The sequence below is a fragment of the Lontra canadensis genome, unplaced genomic scaffold (assembly GCF_010015895.1).
Source record: "Lontra canadensis isolate GAN:19392208 unplaced genomic scaffold, GSC_riverotter_1.0 scaffold66, whole genome shotgun sequence".
Taxonomy (NCBI): Eukaryota; Metazoa; Chordata; class Mammalia; order Carnivora; family Mustelidae; genus Lontra; species Lontra canadensis.
In genome coordinates, this window is record NW_022631060.1 from 9,117,775 (window position 1) to 9,136,543 (window position 18,769).

Consider the following 18,769-nt stretch of genomic DNA (forward strand, 5'->3'; position numbering starts at 1 on the left):
CGTGCCGACGCTGGGCTGGAGCTGCTCCCTGGCACTCGGGGACCGCAGGCTCCGTGTGGGTGCCAGGTGACCACAGGCTGCCTCCCAAGACAGAGTCATGAAGGCCTTTCCGGAGCCGCCTCCTCCAAGCTCCCACCAAGACGAAACGACATGGCAAACAGCAGACTGAGACGTGTCCACAGCTCCAGCGCGAAGAAGGGACGACGGTGCCACGGGCACAGGTGCCATCCCCAGCGAGCCAGGCCCCCCTCGCACCCAGCACCCAGTCCGTGCGGAACCCTGCAGCCCCGGGGGGTGCCGGCTCCGAGAGTCCCCTTACCTGGAATGGGGTCTGGCTGTTGTAGTTCTTCTGCTCTTTGTTCCCGCCCCGGAAGAGCAGCACTCGGGCACAGCTGTCCTGCGGACGGAAGAGAGAAACCTGTTTGCGGGTCAGGGCACAGACGGGCTCCACCAGACCGGCTCAGAGGCCCAGCGCCCAGGGAACTGGGGACGTGCCCATGTGAGGTCCCCAGGGGCACTTCTGGTCATCGGGGCGGCGAGGAGGAGGGCAAAGGGCCCTGCTCCCTACCGGGTGAGGTTTAACTCTCGCAAACTCTCTGGACGACCTGGCGGAATCCATGCGCACGTCTAACCCGGGCACCCGGCTCTGTAAGACCGTGGGCCACAGAACGATGTCTTGTGCTTGTGAGAAGATATACGATGGGAAATACCGGAAGGAAAACCCAACAAGAAAGAGAAAACCTGGAGGCAGCATTAATGTTCTGACAGGACAGGGGGAATGCATTCTAGAACATTCTTCGTCTAGAAGGCTGTAGGGAAAAACAAGGGAGATCCACAAAGCTGCAAAGAAATACAAGAACTTCCAAGCAGGAAACACAGACTTTCCAAGTAGAAAGTCTCAGAACAATAATAAAGCATAACTTCGCTTATGTTTAAAAGCCTCACGGGGGTGAGCAAGCAGCCGCTAAGGCCCCCAGCTGCCATTCCAAGCGGAAGTGGCCCGGCCACTTGGAACCAGGGCCCCAGAGCTCCGCAGGAACCCGCTTCTGCAAGCCCTTACTGTATAGCCCAGTGATGACGCCCGCCAGAAAGTCCCATCTGAAGCGCAAGAATAAATCCTCGCCAGGCGCCGCCACTCCTGCCCTCCCGGGTGGGTCCCAAGCCGGGGCCCTCCCCGCAGGGGAGGACGGTCTACACGGCCGGGACACGGTCCGTCACTCTCAGAATTACCAGACTCCACGTGCGATCACTTCCCAGAGCTGTCTCAAAATTAAAGGCGATGGTTTGCTTGGCTTGGTAACAATTATACCTTGTGTGGGCGCACATGCGTTTGCAAGTGTGTGTGTGTGTGTGTGTGTGCATGCACGTGTGCATGCAGAAGTGTGTATAGGTCCTTGTGTATAGGAATGTATGTACCCATGTGTGCGGGTGTGTGTGTAGCCCTGTGAGTATGTATGTTTGGGGGCGGGTGTGGGTAGGCATGTGTGGGCACACATGTGTGTAGGTGTGTATGTACACACTTGTGTATGCAGGCATGTGTGTATCCACATGTGTGGGGTGGGTGGGCGTGGGTGCACATGTATGCAGGGATGGGTGTACAGGTGTGCCTGCGCATGTGTCTGTGGGCGTGTGTGCAGGCACGTGTATGCAGGCATGTGTGTCTGCAGACGTGTGTGCAGGCATGTGTGCACACGTGTGTATGAGCGCAGGCATGTGTGCGCTGCCATCCAGCGTTCCCACTAGGAGGGGACAGGAGGCCCATTCTGCAGACGAGGCAGCGGAGCTCCAGAAAGATTACTTGGAAAACCACGGCTTCGGAAAGGGAGCACGAGACAACACTGTGACCCCAGAGCAGTGGCCACGGGAGCGCTGGCTGTGCCCGGTGTGGCTGCCAGCCACCGAGATGCTCCTGGAGAAGACTCGTCTGTGACACACCGAGCTGCGTCTCCAACCGCTTACACAAGCCAGTCGAGTATAGATGGAGAGATTCTGCACTTTCCGTTTTGAGAGCCAAAGCGTCAGGAAGAGTACCGTTCCCGCTGCCAATTATCTTCTTGGCAACATTTCCAGAGACGTTAAGAGAACTACCCCAGCCTCCCGCTCCACGAGGATCTCCAGGCTTGCCCCGGGCCCCAGCCAGGCGGCCATGCCACTGGGTCACCACCTCCTGCAGGAGCCCAGACGCACCACATTCACTGTACACGCGAAGACGTAGACCAGAAAGCACATTCATTCACGCACACGGCTAGTCGGTACGCAGCGAGAGCCAGGCCGGGTACCACTCTGGCCCCAGGGACGCCGAGCCAACATGTGCCAGAGAGTAAGGGCAGGTGGTCAGGGGAGCCCCCACTCCCCCAGGAGCGGGTCCAGAAGCCTGCCCAAGCCGGGTGACAACTAGAGGACGTGTTCCCAGCAGAGGGAACAGCCAGGGCCCTGGTGCAGGCTGCAGGCGGCAGGGGTGAGGCGGCAGGGGCCTGCGGAGCGGTGTGGGGGTGCTCCCATCTGCAGGGTGCAACGTCACTCTGGGGTCTGCAGAAGACGCATCAGAGAGAGGCAAGCCGGAGGGACGGCCAGTCAGGGGTGAGGGTAGCAGTGTGTGGCCCTGGAAAGGGCGGGAGGGGCAGGGGGAGCTGGGATCCCTGGGACGGAGGGACTGTGAGGAGCAGAACGGGAGCCTGGACTCCAGGAAGCTGCGGAGGGAAGGGGGCTACTCACAGGGTCTGGGGGAGCCTCCTACGTGGTTTCTACAAGGCCTGTTGGCCGGGCAGGGGCCCCACTGGCAAAGCTCAGAGCAGAGGTGTTTCCTAGAAGGTGCCAAGGCCACAGACAGACCTGCCTGAGGTCACCATGGGAGAGAATGTGGACTGTGGGGGTGGCTGGCTGCCCCAAGCAGGAGGGATGGAAGCCTGACGGGGTGACAGGTGGGGAAAGCTTGCGGAAGGCCCCAGGGGAGGTCAGCAGGGTTGGACACAAGCGAATGGGCAGACAGAGGAGGAGACAGGAGATGCGGGAGAACAGATGAGGGTTATGGGCGTGCCCTGAACAGCCCCATCACCGACAGAGCCCAGGTTTTCATGCTGGATGTCCATGTCCCACCCGGGGCTCTCATCTCCATGGCACGGAGGTGACGCCCCAACACGATTTACCAAATACTCCCAATTAGTTGGGATCTCGTTTCCAGTTTGCACTGTCCCGACACGCGCCTGTGTGGCAGATAGAAATCTACGGAGAGGTGACATACCGCCATCGGTGAAGAGGCAAGGCAGGGGCGGGAAGACGGACGTCACCGGAGCGGCCGGAAGCCGGCACATGGAGGAGCTGCCCCTGAAGGCCACACCCGACGGCACTCTGGACCACGGCGCCTGTGCCTAACCTGCGCCCATGGGAGCCCCGTCCCCACCCCAGCCAAGGGTCATGGAATGTGTCCCCACAGCCTCAGGGCAAAGACACAGGGCAGGCTGGAAGCCCAGCCTCCACCTCCTGACCCACAGGAGAGAATGTCAACCAACAGCAGCCACCGAAGGCTCCCCGGGGATCTACAGGGAAAGACCATGTGGACGCCCTCCTTCCACGAGACACACCCCCAAGTGCTCCCAAGGATGATGACCCCTGATCGCCCTGGGGAGGCAGCCCCCATGCTGACAGGTGCTCCACCGACACCAGAAGGGCCACAGCGACACAGCCTGTCTCTTCTTACCTTGGGCCTCACTGGAACCAGGAGAAGGGTTTGTTTCTCATCCTCCCCACAAACCGGCCAGGCCCACTAACCTTTGAGATGTAAGACTCCCTCCCCTCCTTCATTATCCAAGCCAGAAAAAAAACACCGGGCTGCCTCCCTCCCTCTGGGCCTCCAGAAAAGCCAGAGAGAGGATGAGGGGCCTGGCAGATTAAGACACAATTTGCTGCTTACAATCAAAGCCCTAATTAGCGGGTTTCATAAGAGAAGGGAATATTCTGGTCTGTGTATTTTATTAGAAATGTGCAGATGAGGCCTGCCTAAAACTAATAAAACACACACGCATCAAATCCATAAACCTGGCTGCTTTTAGATTTAACAAGGAGAGGTGTGGCAAGGTAAATTAGCAGAAGCAAGACCATCAGCACCAGCACCATCAGCACCGTCGTCATCACTGCCACCACCAACATCAGCACCATCAGTACCATCACCACCGCCATCATCACCACCATCACCACCAGCACCATGACCATCACCACCATCAGCACCAGCACCATCACTGCCATCACCAACATCAGCACCATCATCACCTCACCACCACCACCGCCATCATCATCACCATCACCACCTCCATCATCATCATCATCAACACCAACATGACCATCACTACCATCACCACCAACACCATCAGCACCAGCACCATCATCACCATCATCACTGCCATCAGCAATATCAGCACCATCAGTAACATCACCACCACCACCATCAACACCACCATGACCATCACCACCATCACCATCACCACCATCGTCACCATGACCATCACCACCAGCACCATCCTACCATCATCATCACCAGCACCACCATTATCACTACCACCATGACCACCATTACTGCTACCCTTTACCAAGCATGCACTGTGTGGCAGACACACCGTATGTTTGTTTTCTATTTTAAGCCTCTTAGCAACCCTGGCAGTTAGGTAGAATTATGCCTACAGTATAGATGGGAGAATTCACTGTCCCAGAGTTTGCCGCAGACAACACAGCAATGTCACGGTCTCAGCCATGTGGAGCCCGGACTGCCATGCATCCCTGCGCTGCAAGCCCACCTCCCTGCTGCTGTTCCTTCCCCCGAATCTTGTTCTGACTTCACCGCACTGCATCCCCACCCCTGGGGCAGTGCCTTTCTCACGAGGATCTCACAGAGTGCCCTGTATGTGTGCCTTCTGACAGCCCTTCCTCTGGAAGTTACAAAGGGATTCCTCCGGTCAGCGCGGAGCCTGGCCTGCTGCCGCCGCGTGACGCACACATGCACAAAAGAGGAGCTCCACCCATGGGTGACGTGGGAGGACAGGGCTCTGGCTAGGGACAATGGGCAGTGTGTGCTGGACGTGGAGAGGACAGGGCTCCCTGTGGCCTAGACCCCGACCTTACTGTGTTGTTCACCATGCTGCAGAGGACGGTCACACAGCCCAGAGAAGCAGCAGGCAGATCCCGGGACCCTGGAGAGAGGGGACAGCTCTGCCCTGCCTACCCGAGCTCGCTGGCACACGGGGAGCAAGTTGCCCAGCCGTGGAGTGGGGAGTCTGTCCCCACGTGTCCAGGATGGATGCAGACATGGCCTTCCCCACCCAATATGTATGTCCCGCAGCTTAACTCAGCTCGCTGCCTGCTTTACAGATACAGTCCTGTTGGCACACGGCCACTCTCACTCACCTCGGTGCTGTCTGTGGCTGAGCTCACGCTGCAACGGCAGAGCGGCGTGGCCCTGACAAGCCCACGTGGCCCACAAAGTCAAAAACAATACGCGTCCTTTACAGGAAATGTCTGCTCCGGGAAGAAAATACCGAGGAGGAAATACTGCACGGCACATGGGGGAGGGTGTTCCCGAAGCCGCCAGCCGAGGGCGGGGGACAGGACAGGCGACAGGCGCACCCTGCCCGTCACACCGGCCGTCACCAAGCCAGAATACGGACTACCGGGTGGTCTGAACCTTCCTTAACAAAATAATCCCACCAACGCTCACAAAGACCGTCTTGTCCACAATTATTTCAAGTGACAGGAAACATTCTTTCCTGGTTTTTTTTCTTTCATTCATGATAAATTATGCTTGAAATCTACTGGGGAAAATTAAGGAACGTTCCTCCCTCTAAGACAGCAATTAAGAAGCGCCTGTCGGCACAGATGTTTTTCCAGCCAAAGCCAAGTCTCACGATGCGTGTTTTCCGAATGAAGCCCAGCTAGGTCTCTCCAAGCTCAAAAAACCACCAAAATACAACCAAAACGCCATGCAGCTCCCACTGCCCCAGCTGCACACAAATCCCACCGATACACTCGCATTAAGGAGGAAGCCGGGAGCCCTGCTGAAACGCTCCCCCAACCCCCTCGGGCTGAGCGGCTCTGCTGTGCCAGCCCCAGAAGAGACCCTAAGAGATGGCAATCTAGGCCTCTGAGAAGCCAGGTCTGGGGGACAGGGTGCCCGCAGGGAAAACAGACACGGCCTAATGACGGCAGTTCGCCCTGGTTATCTTGCGAAGGGCTGCAGAGCTAACCATATAGCTAATGCTCTCGGGAGCTCATCCAGAGAAGGCTTGACTAAGGGTGGGATATCCGAGTTGGGTCTTGAAGGATGCACAGGAGTTTTCTATGGCAAAGAATTTACGGCAAAGAGGGTTTCATGGCTGGAAGGATCCAGTCTGGGAAGGGCCAGGGAAAGGACTCAGGTACAGACAAAGGCTGAAGATTTCACCCAAAAAGACAGCATCAGCGCTTTGTTCTGGGAAGAGGATGCCGACTGCAGAGAAGACAGGCAAAGTGCACATGGCTTGGGGACCCCCGGGAAGATCTCCCCTCTGTTCCTCCAGTTAGGGGAGCCCCCCACCTTCTGCTCAGCTGCTCAGTATAGTGTTCAGATCCCACCACCCTCCAGACTCCTTGAAATCAGAGAGACAAGAAGAAAAGAAAGTTGGAGCAGAGAACACCTTTGATATTGGCCTCTGGGAGTTATCTTGACCTGGAGCCTCAAGGACGCTGACCCTCCCTTCTCCCCGCCCCCGCCCCAAACGGATTCTGAAACCCACCACCTCCAGGGAGCCCCGGGCCCTTCCCACAGCCTCCATGAGCCTCCCCACCGTCCTCTGCCCCACCGCTGTGCCTCTTGGTGGGACCAGCAGGGTGCTCACGCCGTGCTCCCCAGCCATTGGGGATTCACACTCCTGGAGGCCGGGGCGGGGGGCGGGTGTCATATCCCACCCCTCAGGGCACACCAAACACGCTCATCTACAGATTGCCTTGGCACAAAAGGACAAATGCCACAGGAACCCACTCAGATGTGATCCCTAGATGGGGACAGAAGGTGGACAGCAGGGGCCAGGGGCTCGAGGGGGAAAGGAGTCCATGTTTCTCAGGACAGTGTCCACTGGGAAGATGGAAAGTCCTAGAAGGAAAGCACCGCTGGTCGCAAAGCAACACGAATGTGCTTCATGGCAGTGAACTACCTTGTGAAAGTGGTTAAAATCATTTGTGCTTCTGTCGTGTGTCACCGCAGCTAAGGGGAAAAGCCCGTTGGGAGCGTGTCTGCACACGCAATGGTGGCAATTTGCCTCTGCCGCACGCTGGTCCTGGGCAAGGCTGGCGAGGTGCCAGAACCCTCCCGGGGGCTCGTCGGCCACGCCCGTGCCCCTCTGCCCTGCACATCCCCGTACACACCCACTCTGGGGCAGACAGAGTTTACCTGTGCAGCGGGGGATGGCGGGAACGAGGGGACCCCCAGCTCCCCAGCTCGCTTCTGGGGGTGGACAGCGTGGTGGGGTGGCCCAGGAGGGGAGCAGACCAGGGTCTCCAGCCCAGCTCTGGCTCTGGGACGGCTCCCTTCTCTTCCCCGCGACTCGGCTTCCTCTCTGCTACAACAGGGTAACCATTCTCGAGGAAGCAGCTGAAGATGGCAGCTTGCTAGGGGCTGGAGGTGGCCCCCGAGATTCCCGTGGGAGGGCTGAACCCCCAAGGCAAGCGATTTTGGAAATGGGCCTTGAGGAGGGGTTGAGGGTCCAGTGAGGTCGTGAGGGTGGGGCCCTGACCTGACGGGACAGCGCCCTTGTCAGAAGAGACTGGACGGTGCTGTCGGTCTCACCATGGCAAGCAAGGACATGGACAGAAGGCGCCATCCACAGCCGGGAAAGAGCTTTCCCTGGGAGCAGAACCTGCCTGCACCCTGACCTTGGCCTCCAGCCTCTGGGACCGTCTGTGGGGGCTCTGTGAGGGCACCTGTGCTGACCCAGACAGCACCCAGCAGGACCCTCGGCACAGTCCCAGCCCTGGCACCCACGTGGCCAGGCAGGGTGTTGGGGGAGCGCGCCCACCCGCGTGCCCCCACTGACCTGGTTGTAGAGGGCGCAGATGTGCAGGGCTGTGTTCCCCGAGGCGTTCTGGGCCGCCATGTCCGCCCCGTAGAAGAGCAGGTGCTCCAGGTGCTGCACGTGGCCGTACCTGCAGGCCTGGAACGAGAGTCCACGCGGTCAGCGGGCAGCACACACGAGTCTCCAAGCTCCACGTGCGCTCAGCCGCTTCCCCAGAACCCACAGAGGCCGAGCCCAGCCCACCCCCGTGTCGGACCAGGCCCCATGTCAGACCACCCCCGTGTCGGACGCGCCCACAGCGTCCTGAGTCTTGGGGGGCCGCCGGGGCGGGACCGAGGACTTAGTCTGGGCTCCTGGACAGCAGGTCTGCGAAGGGCCCCCGTGCTCCTTTTGTTTGCATCTGGGGACCCAATGCTCAGGGACACACGTGTTGGCTTCCCCCTGGTCTCTGTGGCCAATCCCACCAAACGTAAACCAGGATGCTCCCTCCCTGGCCCCACTTATTGAAACTCCTCCCCCTGGGGGTGGGGCATGAAAACAGCCAGAAGGGGCGCATATGGCCTCTGCGGTGGCCAGGGAAGGGAGCCCAAGCCTGGCCTCCAGGCGAGGGCCAGGCCCCACTGGTGCTACGAAAGGTAAACCGGCCCCTCAGGAGCGCTCAGGAGGTGGGGGGCAGGCAGCCCCACAGTGAGAGGTCTCCCTCCCTGAGGCCCTCAAGGGGGTCACGTGTGCTGTTCCTGAACAGGCAGGTCTCTGGGATCAAGTAGACATCTGCACCCAAGTCATGGACCTTCCGTTTTCCAGAACGTTCCCCCGTGAGCCCATGTCTTCCATGTGTAGACAAAAACCCCACGTTAGTGTGAGAGTCACGTAGAATAAGGGACCCCAAAAGGCCCACATGATGCCCGGCACCAGGCCAGCCCCGCCGACGGCAGCTCTCCGGGAGCCAGGAGGCCCCGTGCTATGACCGCTCCAGCCGGGGTCCAGGGCACACTGTGCGGTTACCAGAGCAGCCCAGGACCCGGGACGGGCAGTCAGTTCCAAGCAGCCCCTGACCTCGGGAAAGGCCAGCATGCGGCCAGCGATGGGCAGCACTGACAGTGTGAGGGCCACGGTCCCTGGGAGTGGTGACAACGTGGATGGGAGATGGGCAGGCCAGGGAGTGGGTCCTGACCCACAGGCCGGGGCTGACCGCTGAGGCCCATGGCGGCCACTGAGGCCCACGGCAGAAAGGGAACGAGCCAGCTGGCGCAGGGCGGGCAGCTCTCACGACCACGCCTTCTGGATAACGGGGGCGGGCCGTGGCACCTCACCAAGGGAAGATGGCCGGGAAGATGCCAGAACCGTCACTATGGAGCAGGCGCACTCGATCTCGAAGCCAGTGGTTCCCCGGATACGGATGCTTTCGCCCACCGGCCCTCCCCCTCCCGTGGCAGCAGGGCCTGCACCTCCTGTGGGGCCCCCAACCCACTCTCAGAGGTCGGGGGGCTGCCCCGCCCCACTGCTTCCACAGGCACAGCCCACGGGCCTCTGCCACCGGTGGCAGGCCACAGGCTGGGGGCCCGCGGGGGTTCCCCCAAGGCCCTGAGGCTGCAACACCAGTTGGAACTGCTCACAGCTCCCTCTCTTCGAGGACAGCTGGCGGAAAACCCGCAGAGCGGCTGGAGCAGAGGAGCAGGGGCACAGGGGAGAGAAAGGGAGGTTGGGAGGACAGACACCGAGCCAAGGACCAACACACACACAGCCCATGACAGGGCTCTCCGAGCTCCAGCCATGCCTGGAGTCCTCAGGACACAAAGCCTGGGCAGAACTTTTATTTCCCCTTATACCAGATTGAGTTGAGATTTCTGTTCCTGAAATCAAAGGAGCCTGGACTCATCGGCTCTCCCCAGAAGATAGGGGCAGAAGAAACCCCCCATTTCTGCAGCAGGAAACACCAGTGGGGGGCAGGCCCACCCATGAACGGAAATGAGGAAAGGGACTTAACAGCCTCAGAGACCCCACAGAATCCCAATTACAGAAGGAAAGACAGAAGCCTGGCAGACTGCACCTGGCCAGCCCATCAGAGTGAACATCACTGGTAACAGGTGGGGGTCACCACGTGCCCCCCAACAGGATGCCAGGAATGTGATATTCCTACGTGATCACTCCAACAATATTCCTACCAAAATGCACACTCCAGACCTCATCATGAAGAAATACTGACCCAGCCCAAATTGAGAGACAATCTCCAAGCTCATTGCCCCATAGTCTTTGCAGGGGTCCCCAGTGGAAGGTTTCGGTGTAGGGTCCTGGACGGGATCCTTTCAGTATAAGGGACGTTATTGGGATGAGGGACAAAACTTGAATGTGGTCTCTGAGTGAAGGTATGTGGGGTTCTCTGGTGTTCCAGCAAATTCCTGAGTTTAAAATTGATAGAGTCCTGTACAACATAGAGAAACTAGTCCTCGTTTGACACAAAGACCTCAAAGCTCACCAAAGTAAGAAATTTGTCCAGCCCCAAGATAAGCTATGCTAACCATTTCCCCTTGAAATGGGGGCTGGGGATCCTGGCCTTCGAGAGAGACAGCTTGGAAGGGCTGCCAGAGGCCGGAGAGCCGAGACCGGACACACAGCACCCCTTATACTTCTGTCTCTTGACCATCTCGATGAGGGACTCCTGGAGACATGCATGAATGGGAGGCTCCACTCCACACCTATTGCCTGCAAATCTCCTGGGCGTACATGTTTGGAGAAATTTCCCAGTGAGACCTGGGGCTCATCCCAGCTATGCTAAACACCGGCCATCAGGAGCCAACCCCGTAATTTGGTGGAAATGAGGGAAAAGCAAACGCTTTCCTTCCAGCACGTTACTGCCACCTGCTGGACACCTGCCGGGACACACGTACTACCCTAAGGAGGCAGCAAGCTCAGAGGTGCCCCAGGTTGTGCAAGGCACTTGGGACAACGTGGAATGCACAGCACGGCAGACAGCAGCACATGCTTCTGCTTGGCTCCATGCCACCAACAAATTATTTAAACCCACACCTCGCTTGGGCAGGTCTCCTGAAGCATGCGCTGATGATGGGATCGGGAGACAACGATTTGAAAACAATACGTCGTAACAATACATCCTTTCAGCCCCTCCTGGTCGGGAAGTGAGGTGCCCAGCAGCACAGAGACACTCTCGCCCAAACACACGCACACACAGCTTGGTTGACTCGAGCCACTGGCCACCGCATGACACTGGGTTCCACGGTTTTCAAAGGCCAGTCGTGGTCTTGCTGCCCGCCCAAAGGGGAGTCAGGGAAATGTGCAAGTGAGTGTGCAGAGGACAGGTCAACTGGGAAGTGGCCAGATTTCTGCTGGCCAAGGTTGGGAGCTGCACGATGTCCTCCCAAATTCCTGTGTTGGAGCCCTGACTCCTACCCCTCCCCCAAGGATGGTGGACTGGGGTATCTGGAATGGGGGCCTTGAAAAGATGATTAACATAACATGAGGTCACCAGGGTGGCCCTGATCCAGGGTGAGCGGTGTCCTTACAGAAGAGGACATCAGGACATAGACACGCACGGGGGGGACGACCCCATGGGGACACAGGGAGAGCACGACCGTCCACACATGAGGAGAGAGGTCTCTGGAGGACCTCCCTGCCCGCCCCTGCATCTCAGACTTTAGCCTCCAGGACCAGGGGAGAGTTCTTATCTGCTGTGTGAGCCCCATGACTGTGGGATTTTGTCAAAACTGCCCAAACAGACCAATAGGATCAGTTCAGATCAACCAGATTGTACATTTCAGCCTGAAATGACACAAAAAACGTGTCATGCTACGAATTCCAAAAGGAGAGATGTCTTTGGACATCTGTGACAGCTGCCACTTACCCCACGGAGCCCACTGCTTTTATAACCTGACTTCTGGACCTACGATGTCTCCTGTAGACTTCATGGGCATTGCTGAGGTACAACACAGGCCCCAACCATGGAGAGAAGGTGGTATGACCGCCATCCCGGCCTGGGGTCTTCACCCCTCCCCTCCCCTCCCGGAGCCTCCTCTCCTCTCAGCCCCGAGAATCAGGGCTGCTCAGAAAGACGATGGCTCGGTGGGCCTCAATCCCGCCGCAGGCCCGGGCAAAAGGATGCACTGATTACCTCCCTGAAGGACTCCTGGCTCATCTGGGCGGGGCAGGGGCAGGGGCATGGGGTACGGATCCGCCGCCCCAGGTCAGTATGGAGTGGGAGCCGGAGGCAGGTGTGCCGGCAAGCTCTGACCCCTCCACCTGGCGGCTGGGGGACCCCAGACTCTCCGACCCGGGGGAGGGGGGCTCATCTGTAAAGATGCGGTAACCGTGGCTTCTGCATCCGGGGACAGGCTCAGCCAAGGTTCTGCGGTTCCCACGCCGATGGCCGCAGACTGTGCTGTGCTGCGTCCAAGCACCATAGGCATGCTGGCCCCAGGCGCACATGTGACGGCCCCACCCCACGAGGCCAGCAACACCATCATTCTTGACCTGAGACAGCACGAGCCTCTCGTGGCAGCCAGGCCTCAATGCTTCACTCTGCATGAAGCCTCCCCTGCTCTGGTTAGAACTGCCCCTCCCTGAGGAGGCTCCCCCTTCACACCTGTGCTCACGGGAGTCCCAGGCTCCCCTGGACAGGGTGCGCATCTCGGGGCACTGGGGAGACCCTGACTTTGAGCCCAGGGTCCATGCCATCTAAAAGCTAACACCTGCAGCCAACCGTGTTCAGGAGCATGTATGACATGTGGGCTCCCTGCTCAGCGGGGAGTCTGCTTCTCCCTCTACCCCTCAACCCTGCTCATGATCTCACGCTCTCAAATAAATAAACCAAACCTTTAAAAGAACAAAAAAAGGAATTCTTGAGGAAATTAGATGAGACCTATAGGAAGGTCTGTGAGCAAAGTGAAGGGCTGTCACGTGTCATTTCTGTGACGATGACAGCCACGACTAAGTAGACGGGGACTAAGACAGTGATTGGGGCACAGCTGGGCGAGGATGACTGTGACCGGGGCGTGGCCAGGAGAGGAGGGGGCAGAGGTGTGGCCAGGCGAGGGGGAGGGCGGCAGGGGCATGGCTAAGTCACAGGCCAAGAACACTGGACTGACAACAGGAGGGGGGAACACCCCCTCCCCGAAACACAGTCAGAGGAGTTCAGAGAGGGAGGGAAGGAGGGATCGAGGTGCCCCAGAGCTGGTCACACAGCACGACCTGCATGAGGGCGCGTGGGACCCCAGGGCAGTTCCTCCACAGAGCAGCTGTCCCCAGACTGCGGGCAGCCACCCTCTCCAGAGCGCTCAGCCTCCCATAACCGAACACAGCCAAACCCGCAGGCACGCAGGGTGCACGCAGGCCGCATAGGAGAGCATGAGCCATCCTCCCCTTCCCCTGATGTTCTCGGGTTGTGGGACTGTGTCTGGGTGTTTGTCACTTTCTCCTGTTTCCTCAAATTTCCCACTGCGGCCGAGCTGAGTAGTTAGGGTCACAGTCCGTGGGGAGCTGCCTACAAAAACACGCGCTTCCAGAGTCGGCCTGCAGGGGCGGGTGTCCCCAGGCGCTGCGCGGCAGGTGCGGGATCAGGACAGCCTCCCGGCACCCCGTACCTGGCCTGGCCTCGGCGGGGAAGCGGACAAAACCACCTCCAGACCGTGAGCAGGCCTGGCTGCGGGTGCACAGGACTCCTCCAAGGGCGCGGAGCCAGGCGGTTGGGACGGAGCCGTGCCCATGCCAGGGCGTGAGGCTGAGGGACAGACCTGAGGCGGAGAACCACACACCCCAGAGCTCCACGGTGCTTCTCCCGCTCGCTCTGGCAAAACCTGCCTGTTTCCTCCCCCTGCAACGTGTGTCCCATCGGGGGCGGCTTCCGCTCACAAGCTGGGAGGCGGTGGTGAGGGCGGGGTGGGGGTGGACTCCGCTGCGGCCTTGGGCAGATTACCCCGCCCCCCGCCCCCGCTCTGGGCCCATCACCTGGTCTGAGTCCCGGCGGCCCACAGGTGTCCGCTGCGGAGGCTCCAGGTGTGAAAGATGGGGCCAATAAGGCCGATCAGGACAGCAGGGACTGACTGGGTGTCGAGAATCTCGGAGGAGGACGGTCTAGTCTGCTGACCTCTGCATAGCGCCCACCTCCACCACCTCACAGCCAGTCTCGGCCACAGCAGACCAGGCAGCGGGGCTGGGGGGGTGGGGGCAGGGACCACCCAGATAATCGAGACCCTCTGGTAGGGAGGGAACCGGCCTCCCAGGACGTGGTGGAAAAGAAACCACCGGGGGGCAGGGCATGACCCCGATGGGCGCAACGGTTAGAGGATGCTCAGCCCTAGGAACCCCCCCCCCACCATGGCCTCCAAGCTGAAACTCAGCACCAGGGGGCTGGGGCCCCGGGATCAAGAGGTCTGGTGGCCTCAGTGCCCACATGCTCAGAAGCCGTGCTCGGGGTCTCAGGCATGGAACCGGCTCACGCGGGGACCAGAAATCACGGCTGGAGCCCACATCGTGGGCGGTGACCACCAGGAACCCCCCAACCCCCAGCACACCAATGCTTCATCTCACGGCAGCCAGGGGCCAGACCATCGCAGGCACCAGACAGGAAAGGGACTCTGGCGGGCGGCCTCCGCTGGTGGAGGGTGGGAGGAGGGCGAACCAAGCTCGGAGAACTCTCCAAAGCTGGGCCCTGACGCCGGGTTAAATCTCTAGCAAGCCCGCGTTCCTATCTTCCGTATTTCTGACACCCTGGCGTCTGGGGCCTTGCCGACGCCTGGACTTCTGCCCCTCCCCGGGCAAGTCACTTCCGACAGCACAGGACTGGCCCAGAGGACAACTCTCAGATGCAAACCAGCTCACAAAGAGCCCTCACCCCTGCCTGCCTTCCCGGGCTCTCGCTCTCCGGCCGTGACCCACCTGCCCTGGCCAGCCCAGGGACAGCCCCGGAGCCCCAGTGTCCCTGACATTATCCAAACTAGCCACACATCAGCCGGTCCCATCCCACAAAAATCACGGGGAAGGCTCTTGGCCCCATTCCCCCCAGGGTCTGCTGCCTCCCGACCCAGCCGGGGGCGTCCCCCATGGCCCGTGTGTCCACCTCCCAGGATCTGTAACATACCCTCTTTCCAGCGGCTGCCGCCTCCACTGTCCCTGCATTGTATTAAAACTACATTTTAAAACAAGGTTTGGGACAGGCCAGGAAACGACCCTGGAAGGACCCGGAAGCACACGGAGGTGCGGCCGCGGGAGACAGAGTGAGAAGGAAGGACGCGCAGAGGCGTCTCAGCCCTGCACTTACAGGAGGGCCTTCCCAGGGCCCGAGGGCGCCGCAGGCCCAGACACCCACTCCAGGGGGAACGAATGGGGACCCCCCAGGGCACTGGTCGCTCCTCACTCCTCCGAGGGTCCCACCGTGGCTGTGGGCTGGGCGCCGCCAGGAGCTCACCCAGCAGGGCGGAAGCGGTCGCCCCTCCAGGCCGCAGGGCTGCTGACGGGTCAGGGCGGACCCAGCACGCAGAAGGCCAAGCGGGGAGGGCCTGCCTGCACCCCACGACCGCCTGCGACCCCTCCGCGCGGCTGCGCCCGCCGACCACAACAGGTGGGGGACGCCCCCTCCCAGACCGGGTGAGCGCGGGAGGCCACAGTGGCCGAGGGAAGTGGACCGGCGGCCGGAGAGCCGGGAGTGTCACTGCCCACCCGGAGAACAGTTCAGAGCCTCCGCCTGCCTGCTCCAGCCCTTTCCCCCTCGCCTTCTGGGACCCACACCCCAGTCTGCTCGCCCGCCCTCCCGCCACCCTCCTCTGCCCGGAGACCCTGACCCGGCCTCCCGCGCCACCGGGCTCCCTGGTTGGCTGGCTCACACACGGCTCAGCCAATAGGACGGCAGGACAGGAGAGAGGCGGGGCACTTCCTGCCCGCGGCCCCGCCCACCGCAGCTGTGCCTGCTTCTGGGACCACAACAGCCTCCCCTGCTGGGGGTGCATTAAGGACGCTTCACCTGAGCCCGCAGGTGGGTCCTTTCTTTAAAGGGCAGCAGCTGACACTCCCCCGACCCCACCGGTACCAGGTGGGATCAGGGAAACCTGTGTCCTGTGCGTGGAAATTGGGCACCACACTGATACCACTGGTTTCAGAAATCGGGCACACAGCTGGTCACCTGTGCTCAGAAGGCAGGCATCACCCCGGTCACCTGTGTGCACAAAGCACCCAAGCTCTGCTGGCCCCGGAGATGCTGGACGCGCAGTGAGCGCCCAGGTCCCACGAAGGGCACACCCACCCCACAACTCCAGATGATTACTACCCTACAGAAATGCAACAGGATGCCTGACTTTTCAATGTCTTCATAAGGTCAGAAACGTGTACTTCTAGGTAAATATCCCTGCTTTTAAATGCTGGCGATGAATCCCAGTGTTTCAGAAGCCGCGTGGCCAAACAGAAGGCTGGACCGGCGGGTGTGGGCTGCGGGGAAGGGTTAAGGGAGGCGTGCATCGGCTGCGTGCGCACCTGGTGGATCTCGTGCCAGCCGTTCTCGTCCCTGCAGCACACGGCGGCGTGCTCGTGGAGCAGCAGCTCGCAGCAGTAGGGGTCCCCGCCCACGATCGCGGTGTGGTACAGCGGTGTGAGGCCGTAGCTGTCTTTGTAATCGGGGGATGCTCCCAGCTCCAAAAGGGTCTGGAAAACAAGAGCGCTGGACATGGGTCTCATGACCCCTTTTGCAAAGTGCATCAAGAATGAAGCGTGGGGGTTGGGGTCACACTCCTGCAGGCGGAGGCTGATTAGGCCCTTGCTGCCGCAGGTTTCCTGGGCCTCCTGGAGTGAGGCAGATGCCAGCATCCGGTGGTGAGGTTTCTGGCTCTGAAGAAGGACATGGCGCCTAGGCAAGCGGGATGCGCGTGCATTGGGGGGGTCAGGAGATGGGTCTGCAGACATGTGCTGGGGCACATGGGGACCTGCTGTGCCTTGCTGACCCCCACGTACTGGTGGAGAGCTACAAAGGCAGGGCGGCATTTGCAGCAAAGGGAAAAGGGGTACTACCCAACCTGAAAACAGCATAAAACCATCTCAGCGTGCATCCTGAGGGAAGCACAACGGGAACGCTGTCACCAACACTGGATTTTGGACGGAACCAGCGGACAACGGGCAGCTGATGGGAACTCGAGAAATCCAAGACTTCTGAGAGCAGCATTGCCTGGGGGATCAGCCCCCAACAGCAGGTTCCCCTCCCTCCCTGCCAGGGCTCTTGGGGGCCCCCCACACGTGGGGCCAGGACAGGTAAAGTATGCAGATGGGTCATGGGGAGGATGAGGGGTGAAAGCACGCCCCGATGGGCTTCCAGAGACCCGACGAGGGGCATGCTGGCGGCAGCGAGGCTGGCTCTGGGTTTGCAGCCTCCTCCCGGGGAAGTGGGGGAGTGCCTTTCAGCACTGCCCTTCCTGGCCCCAAACACAAGCCTCTGACCGAGCCAGATGGACAGACGACCTTTTATAAACATCAAATTCAAGATTCCCCAGAAGACAGGGTCGGGGGCCCCCCCTGGATGTCCAAACCCCAGTGGGAACACAATTCAGGGTCAGCTTGGGTAGCCATCGTGGGACGGGGACAGGGAACAGGCACGGATGCCGGGGATTGGACAGGGAGCCCCCCCGGGGGGGCCCCCCCCCCCCCCCCCCCCCCAGTGAACAGGCTGCGGAATGTACCTTCAGGGCTACTTGGTTCCTGGTTCGGGCGGCCTTGTGCAGGGCGGTCATCCCATCTCTGGCGCGGAAGTCCAGGTGGGCGCCGCCGTTTCTGAGAGCTTTGATCACCTCCGCAGGCTCGTCCAGCTGAGCGGCTAAGGTCAGCGGAGTCTCTGTGGGACCCAAACACATGCAAGATCAGGATGTGCACCAGGGGAGATGGCCAAGGCACACAGCTCACGACGAGGTCAAGTGCAAAGTCTGAGTGACATTGAAGAACCAACGCCAGTATCCACGCGGGTAGCATGGCCTCAACGTGGTGACCCTCAGGGTCACGTGCAAATCAAAATGGGGGCAGAGACTGAGTTTCCACATTATTGCTTTGTTGGCAGTGGGTCTGGTAAACTGTCCTCGTTGCCCTCATCCCAAAGACACAGAATCCCACAACGCCATCCATAGGCTTCCCGGCGGGAACAGTGACCACTAGGGCTGCAGTTAAAGGCCTGAAAGGCAGATGCCCGCCTTTCCGTATCTCAGTGTCACAACGTTTACTGGGCATCTTGGAGGACGGCCAGACTTAGGCTGCAGGCACACGGAATAAGGGAGGCGTGGAGTCTATGCCCCATGGAGGTTGGGGTCTGGGTGGGTGGACCTGAATGGGGTCAGCACAATAAATGACCAGCAGAGGGCTGGGCCAGAAGCCCTGGAGACAGAATGATGGGGCCCGCCCCCATGGGGACAAGGTTACAAGTTACAAAGGGTCCCCCGCCACCCTGGGCAGCCGACTCAGAACCAGTCTGTCGCTGGCCATGATGGGGACGGCGATATTGGGTTAAACCACCTTCTCTTCTGCTCATTCTCCCTACCATCGCCACTGCCAAGCAAGGCACATGGCCCGGACGTGCTCAATCGGAGAGGCTTTTACCTACTAGAAGAGTGCCGTGAGCGCCAGGACAACGTGCATGTCCCCAGGACCCAGAGACACTCCTGGCTGATGATGAGTCATTCTGACTTTAAGCGCATTTAGAGAATAGAAGAACTGGGGCATCTGATCTGGGGTTGAATTCCCTTGTGACCTCACCTCGGTCA

At 60.1% G+C, this 18,769-nt stretch overlaps 1 protein-coding gene across 1 annotated transcript in view; it reads right to left on the bottom strand.

Annotated features, from left to right (window-relative positions):
* The window catches only part of SHANK2 (SH3 and multiple ankyrin repeat domains 2), a 451,364-nt gene that overhangs the window by 342,234 nt on the left and 90,361 nt on the right, over positions 1-18,769 (bottom strand). Inside the window, exons 6-9 of the mRNA XM_032879738.1 lie at positions 17,702-17,853; positions 16,509-16,676; positions 8,055-8,171; positions 320-397 (exon numbers count right to left, since the gene is read on the bottom strand). Of these exons, the coding sequence (XP_032735629.1) occupies positions 320-397; positions 8,055-8,171; positions 16,509-16,676; positions 17,702-17,853 (515 nt within the window). The remainder of the gene's footprint in view (positions 1-319; positions 398-8,054; positions 8,172-16,508; positions 16,677-17,701; positions 17,854-18,769) is intronic.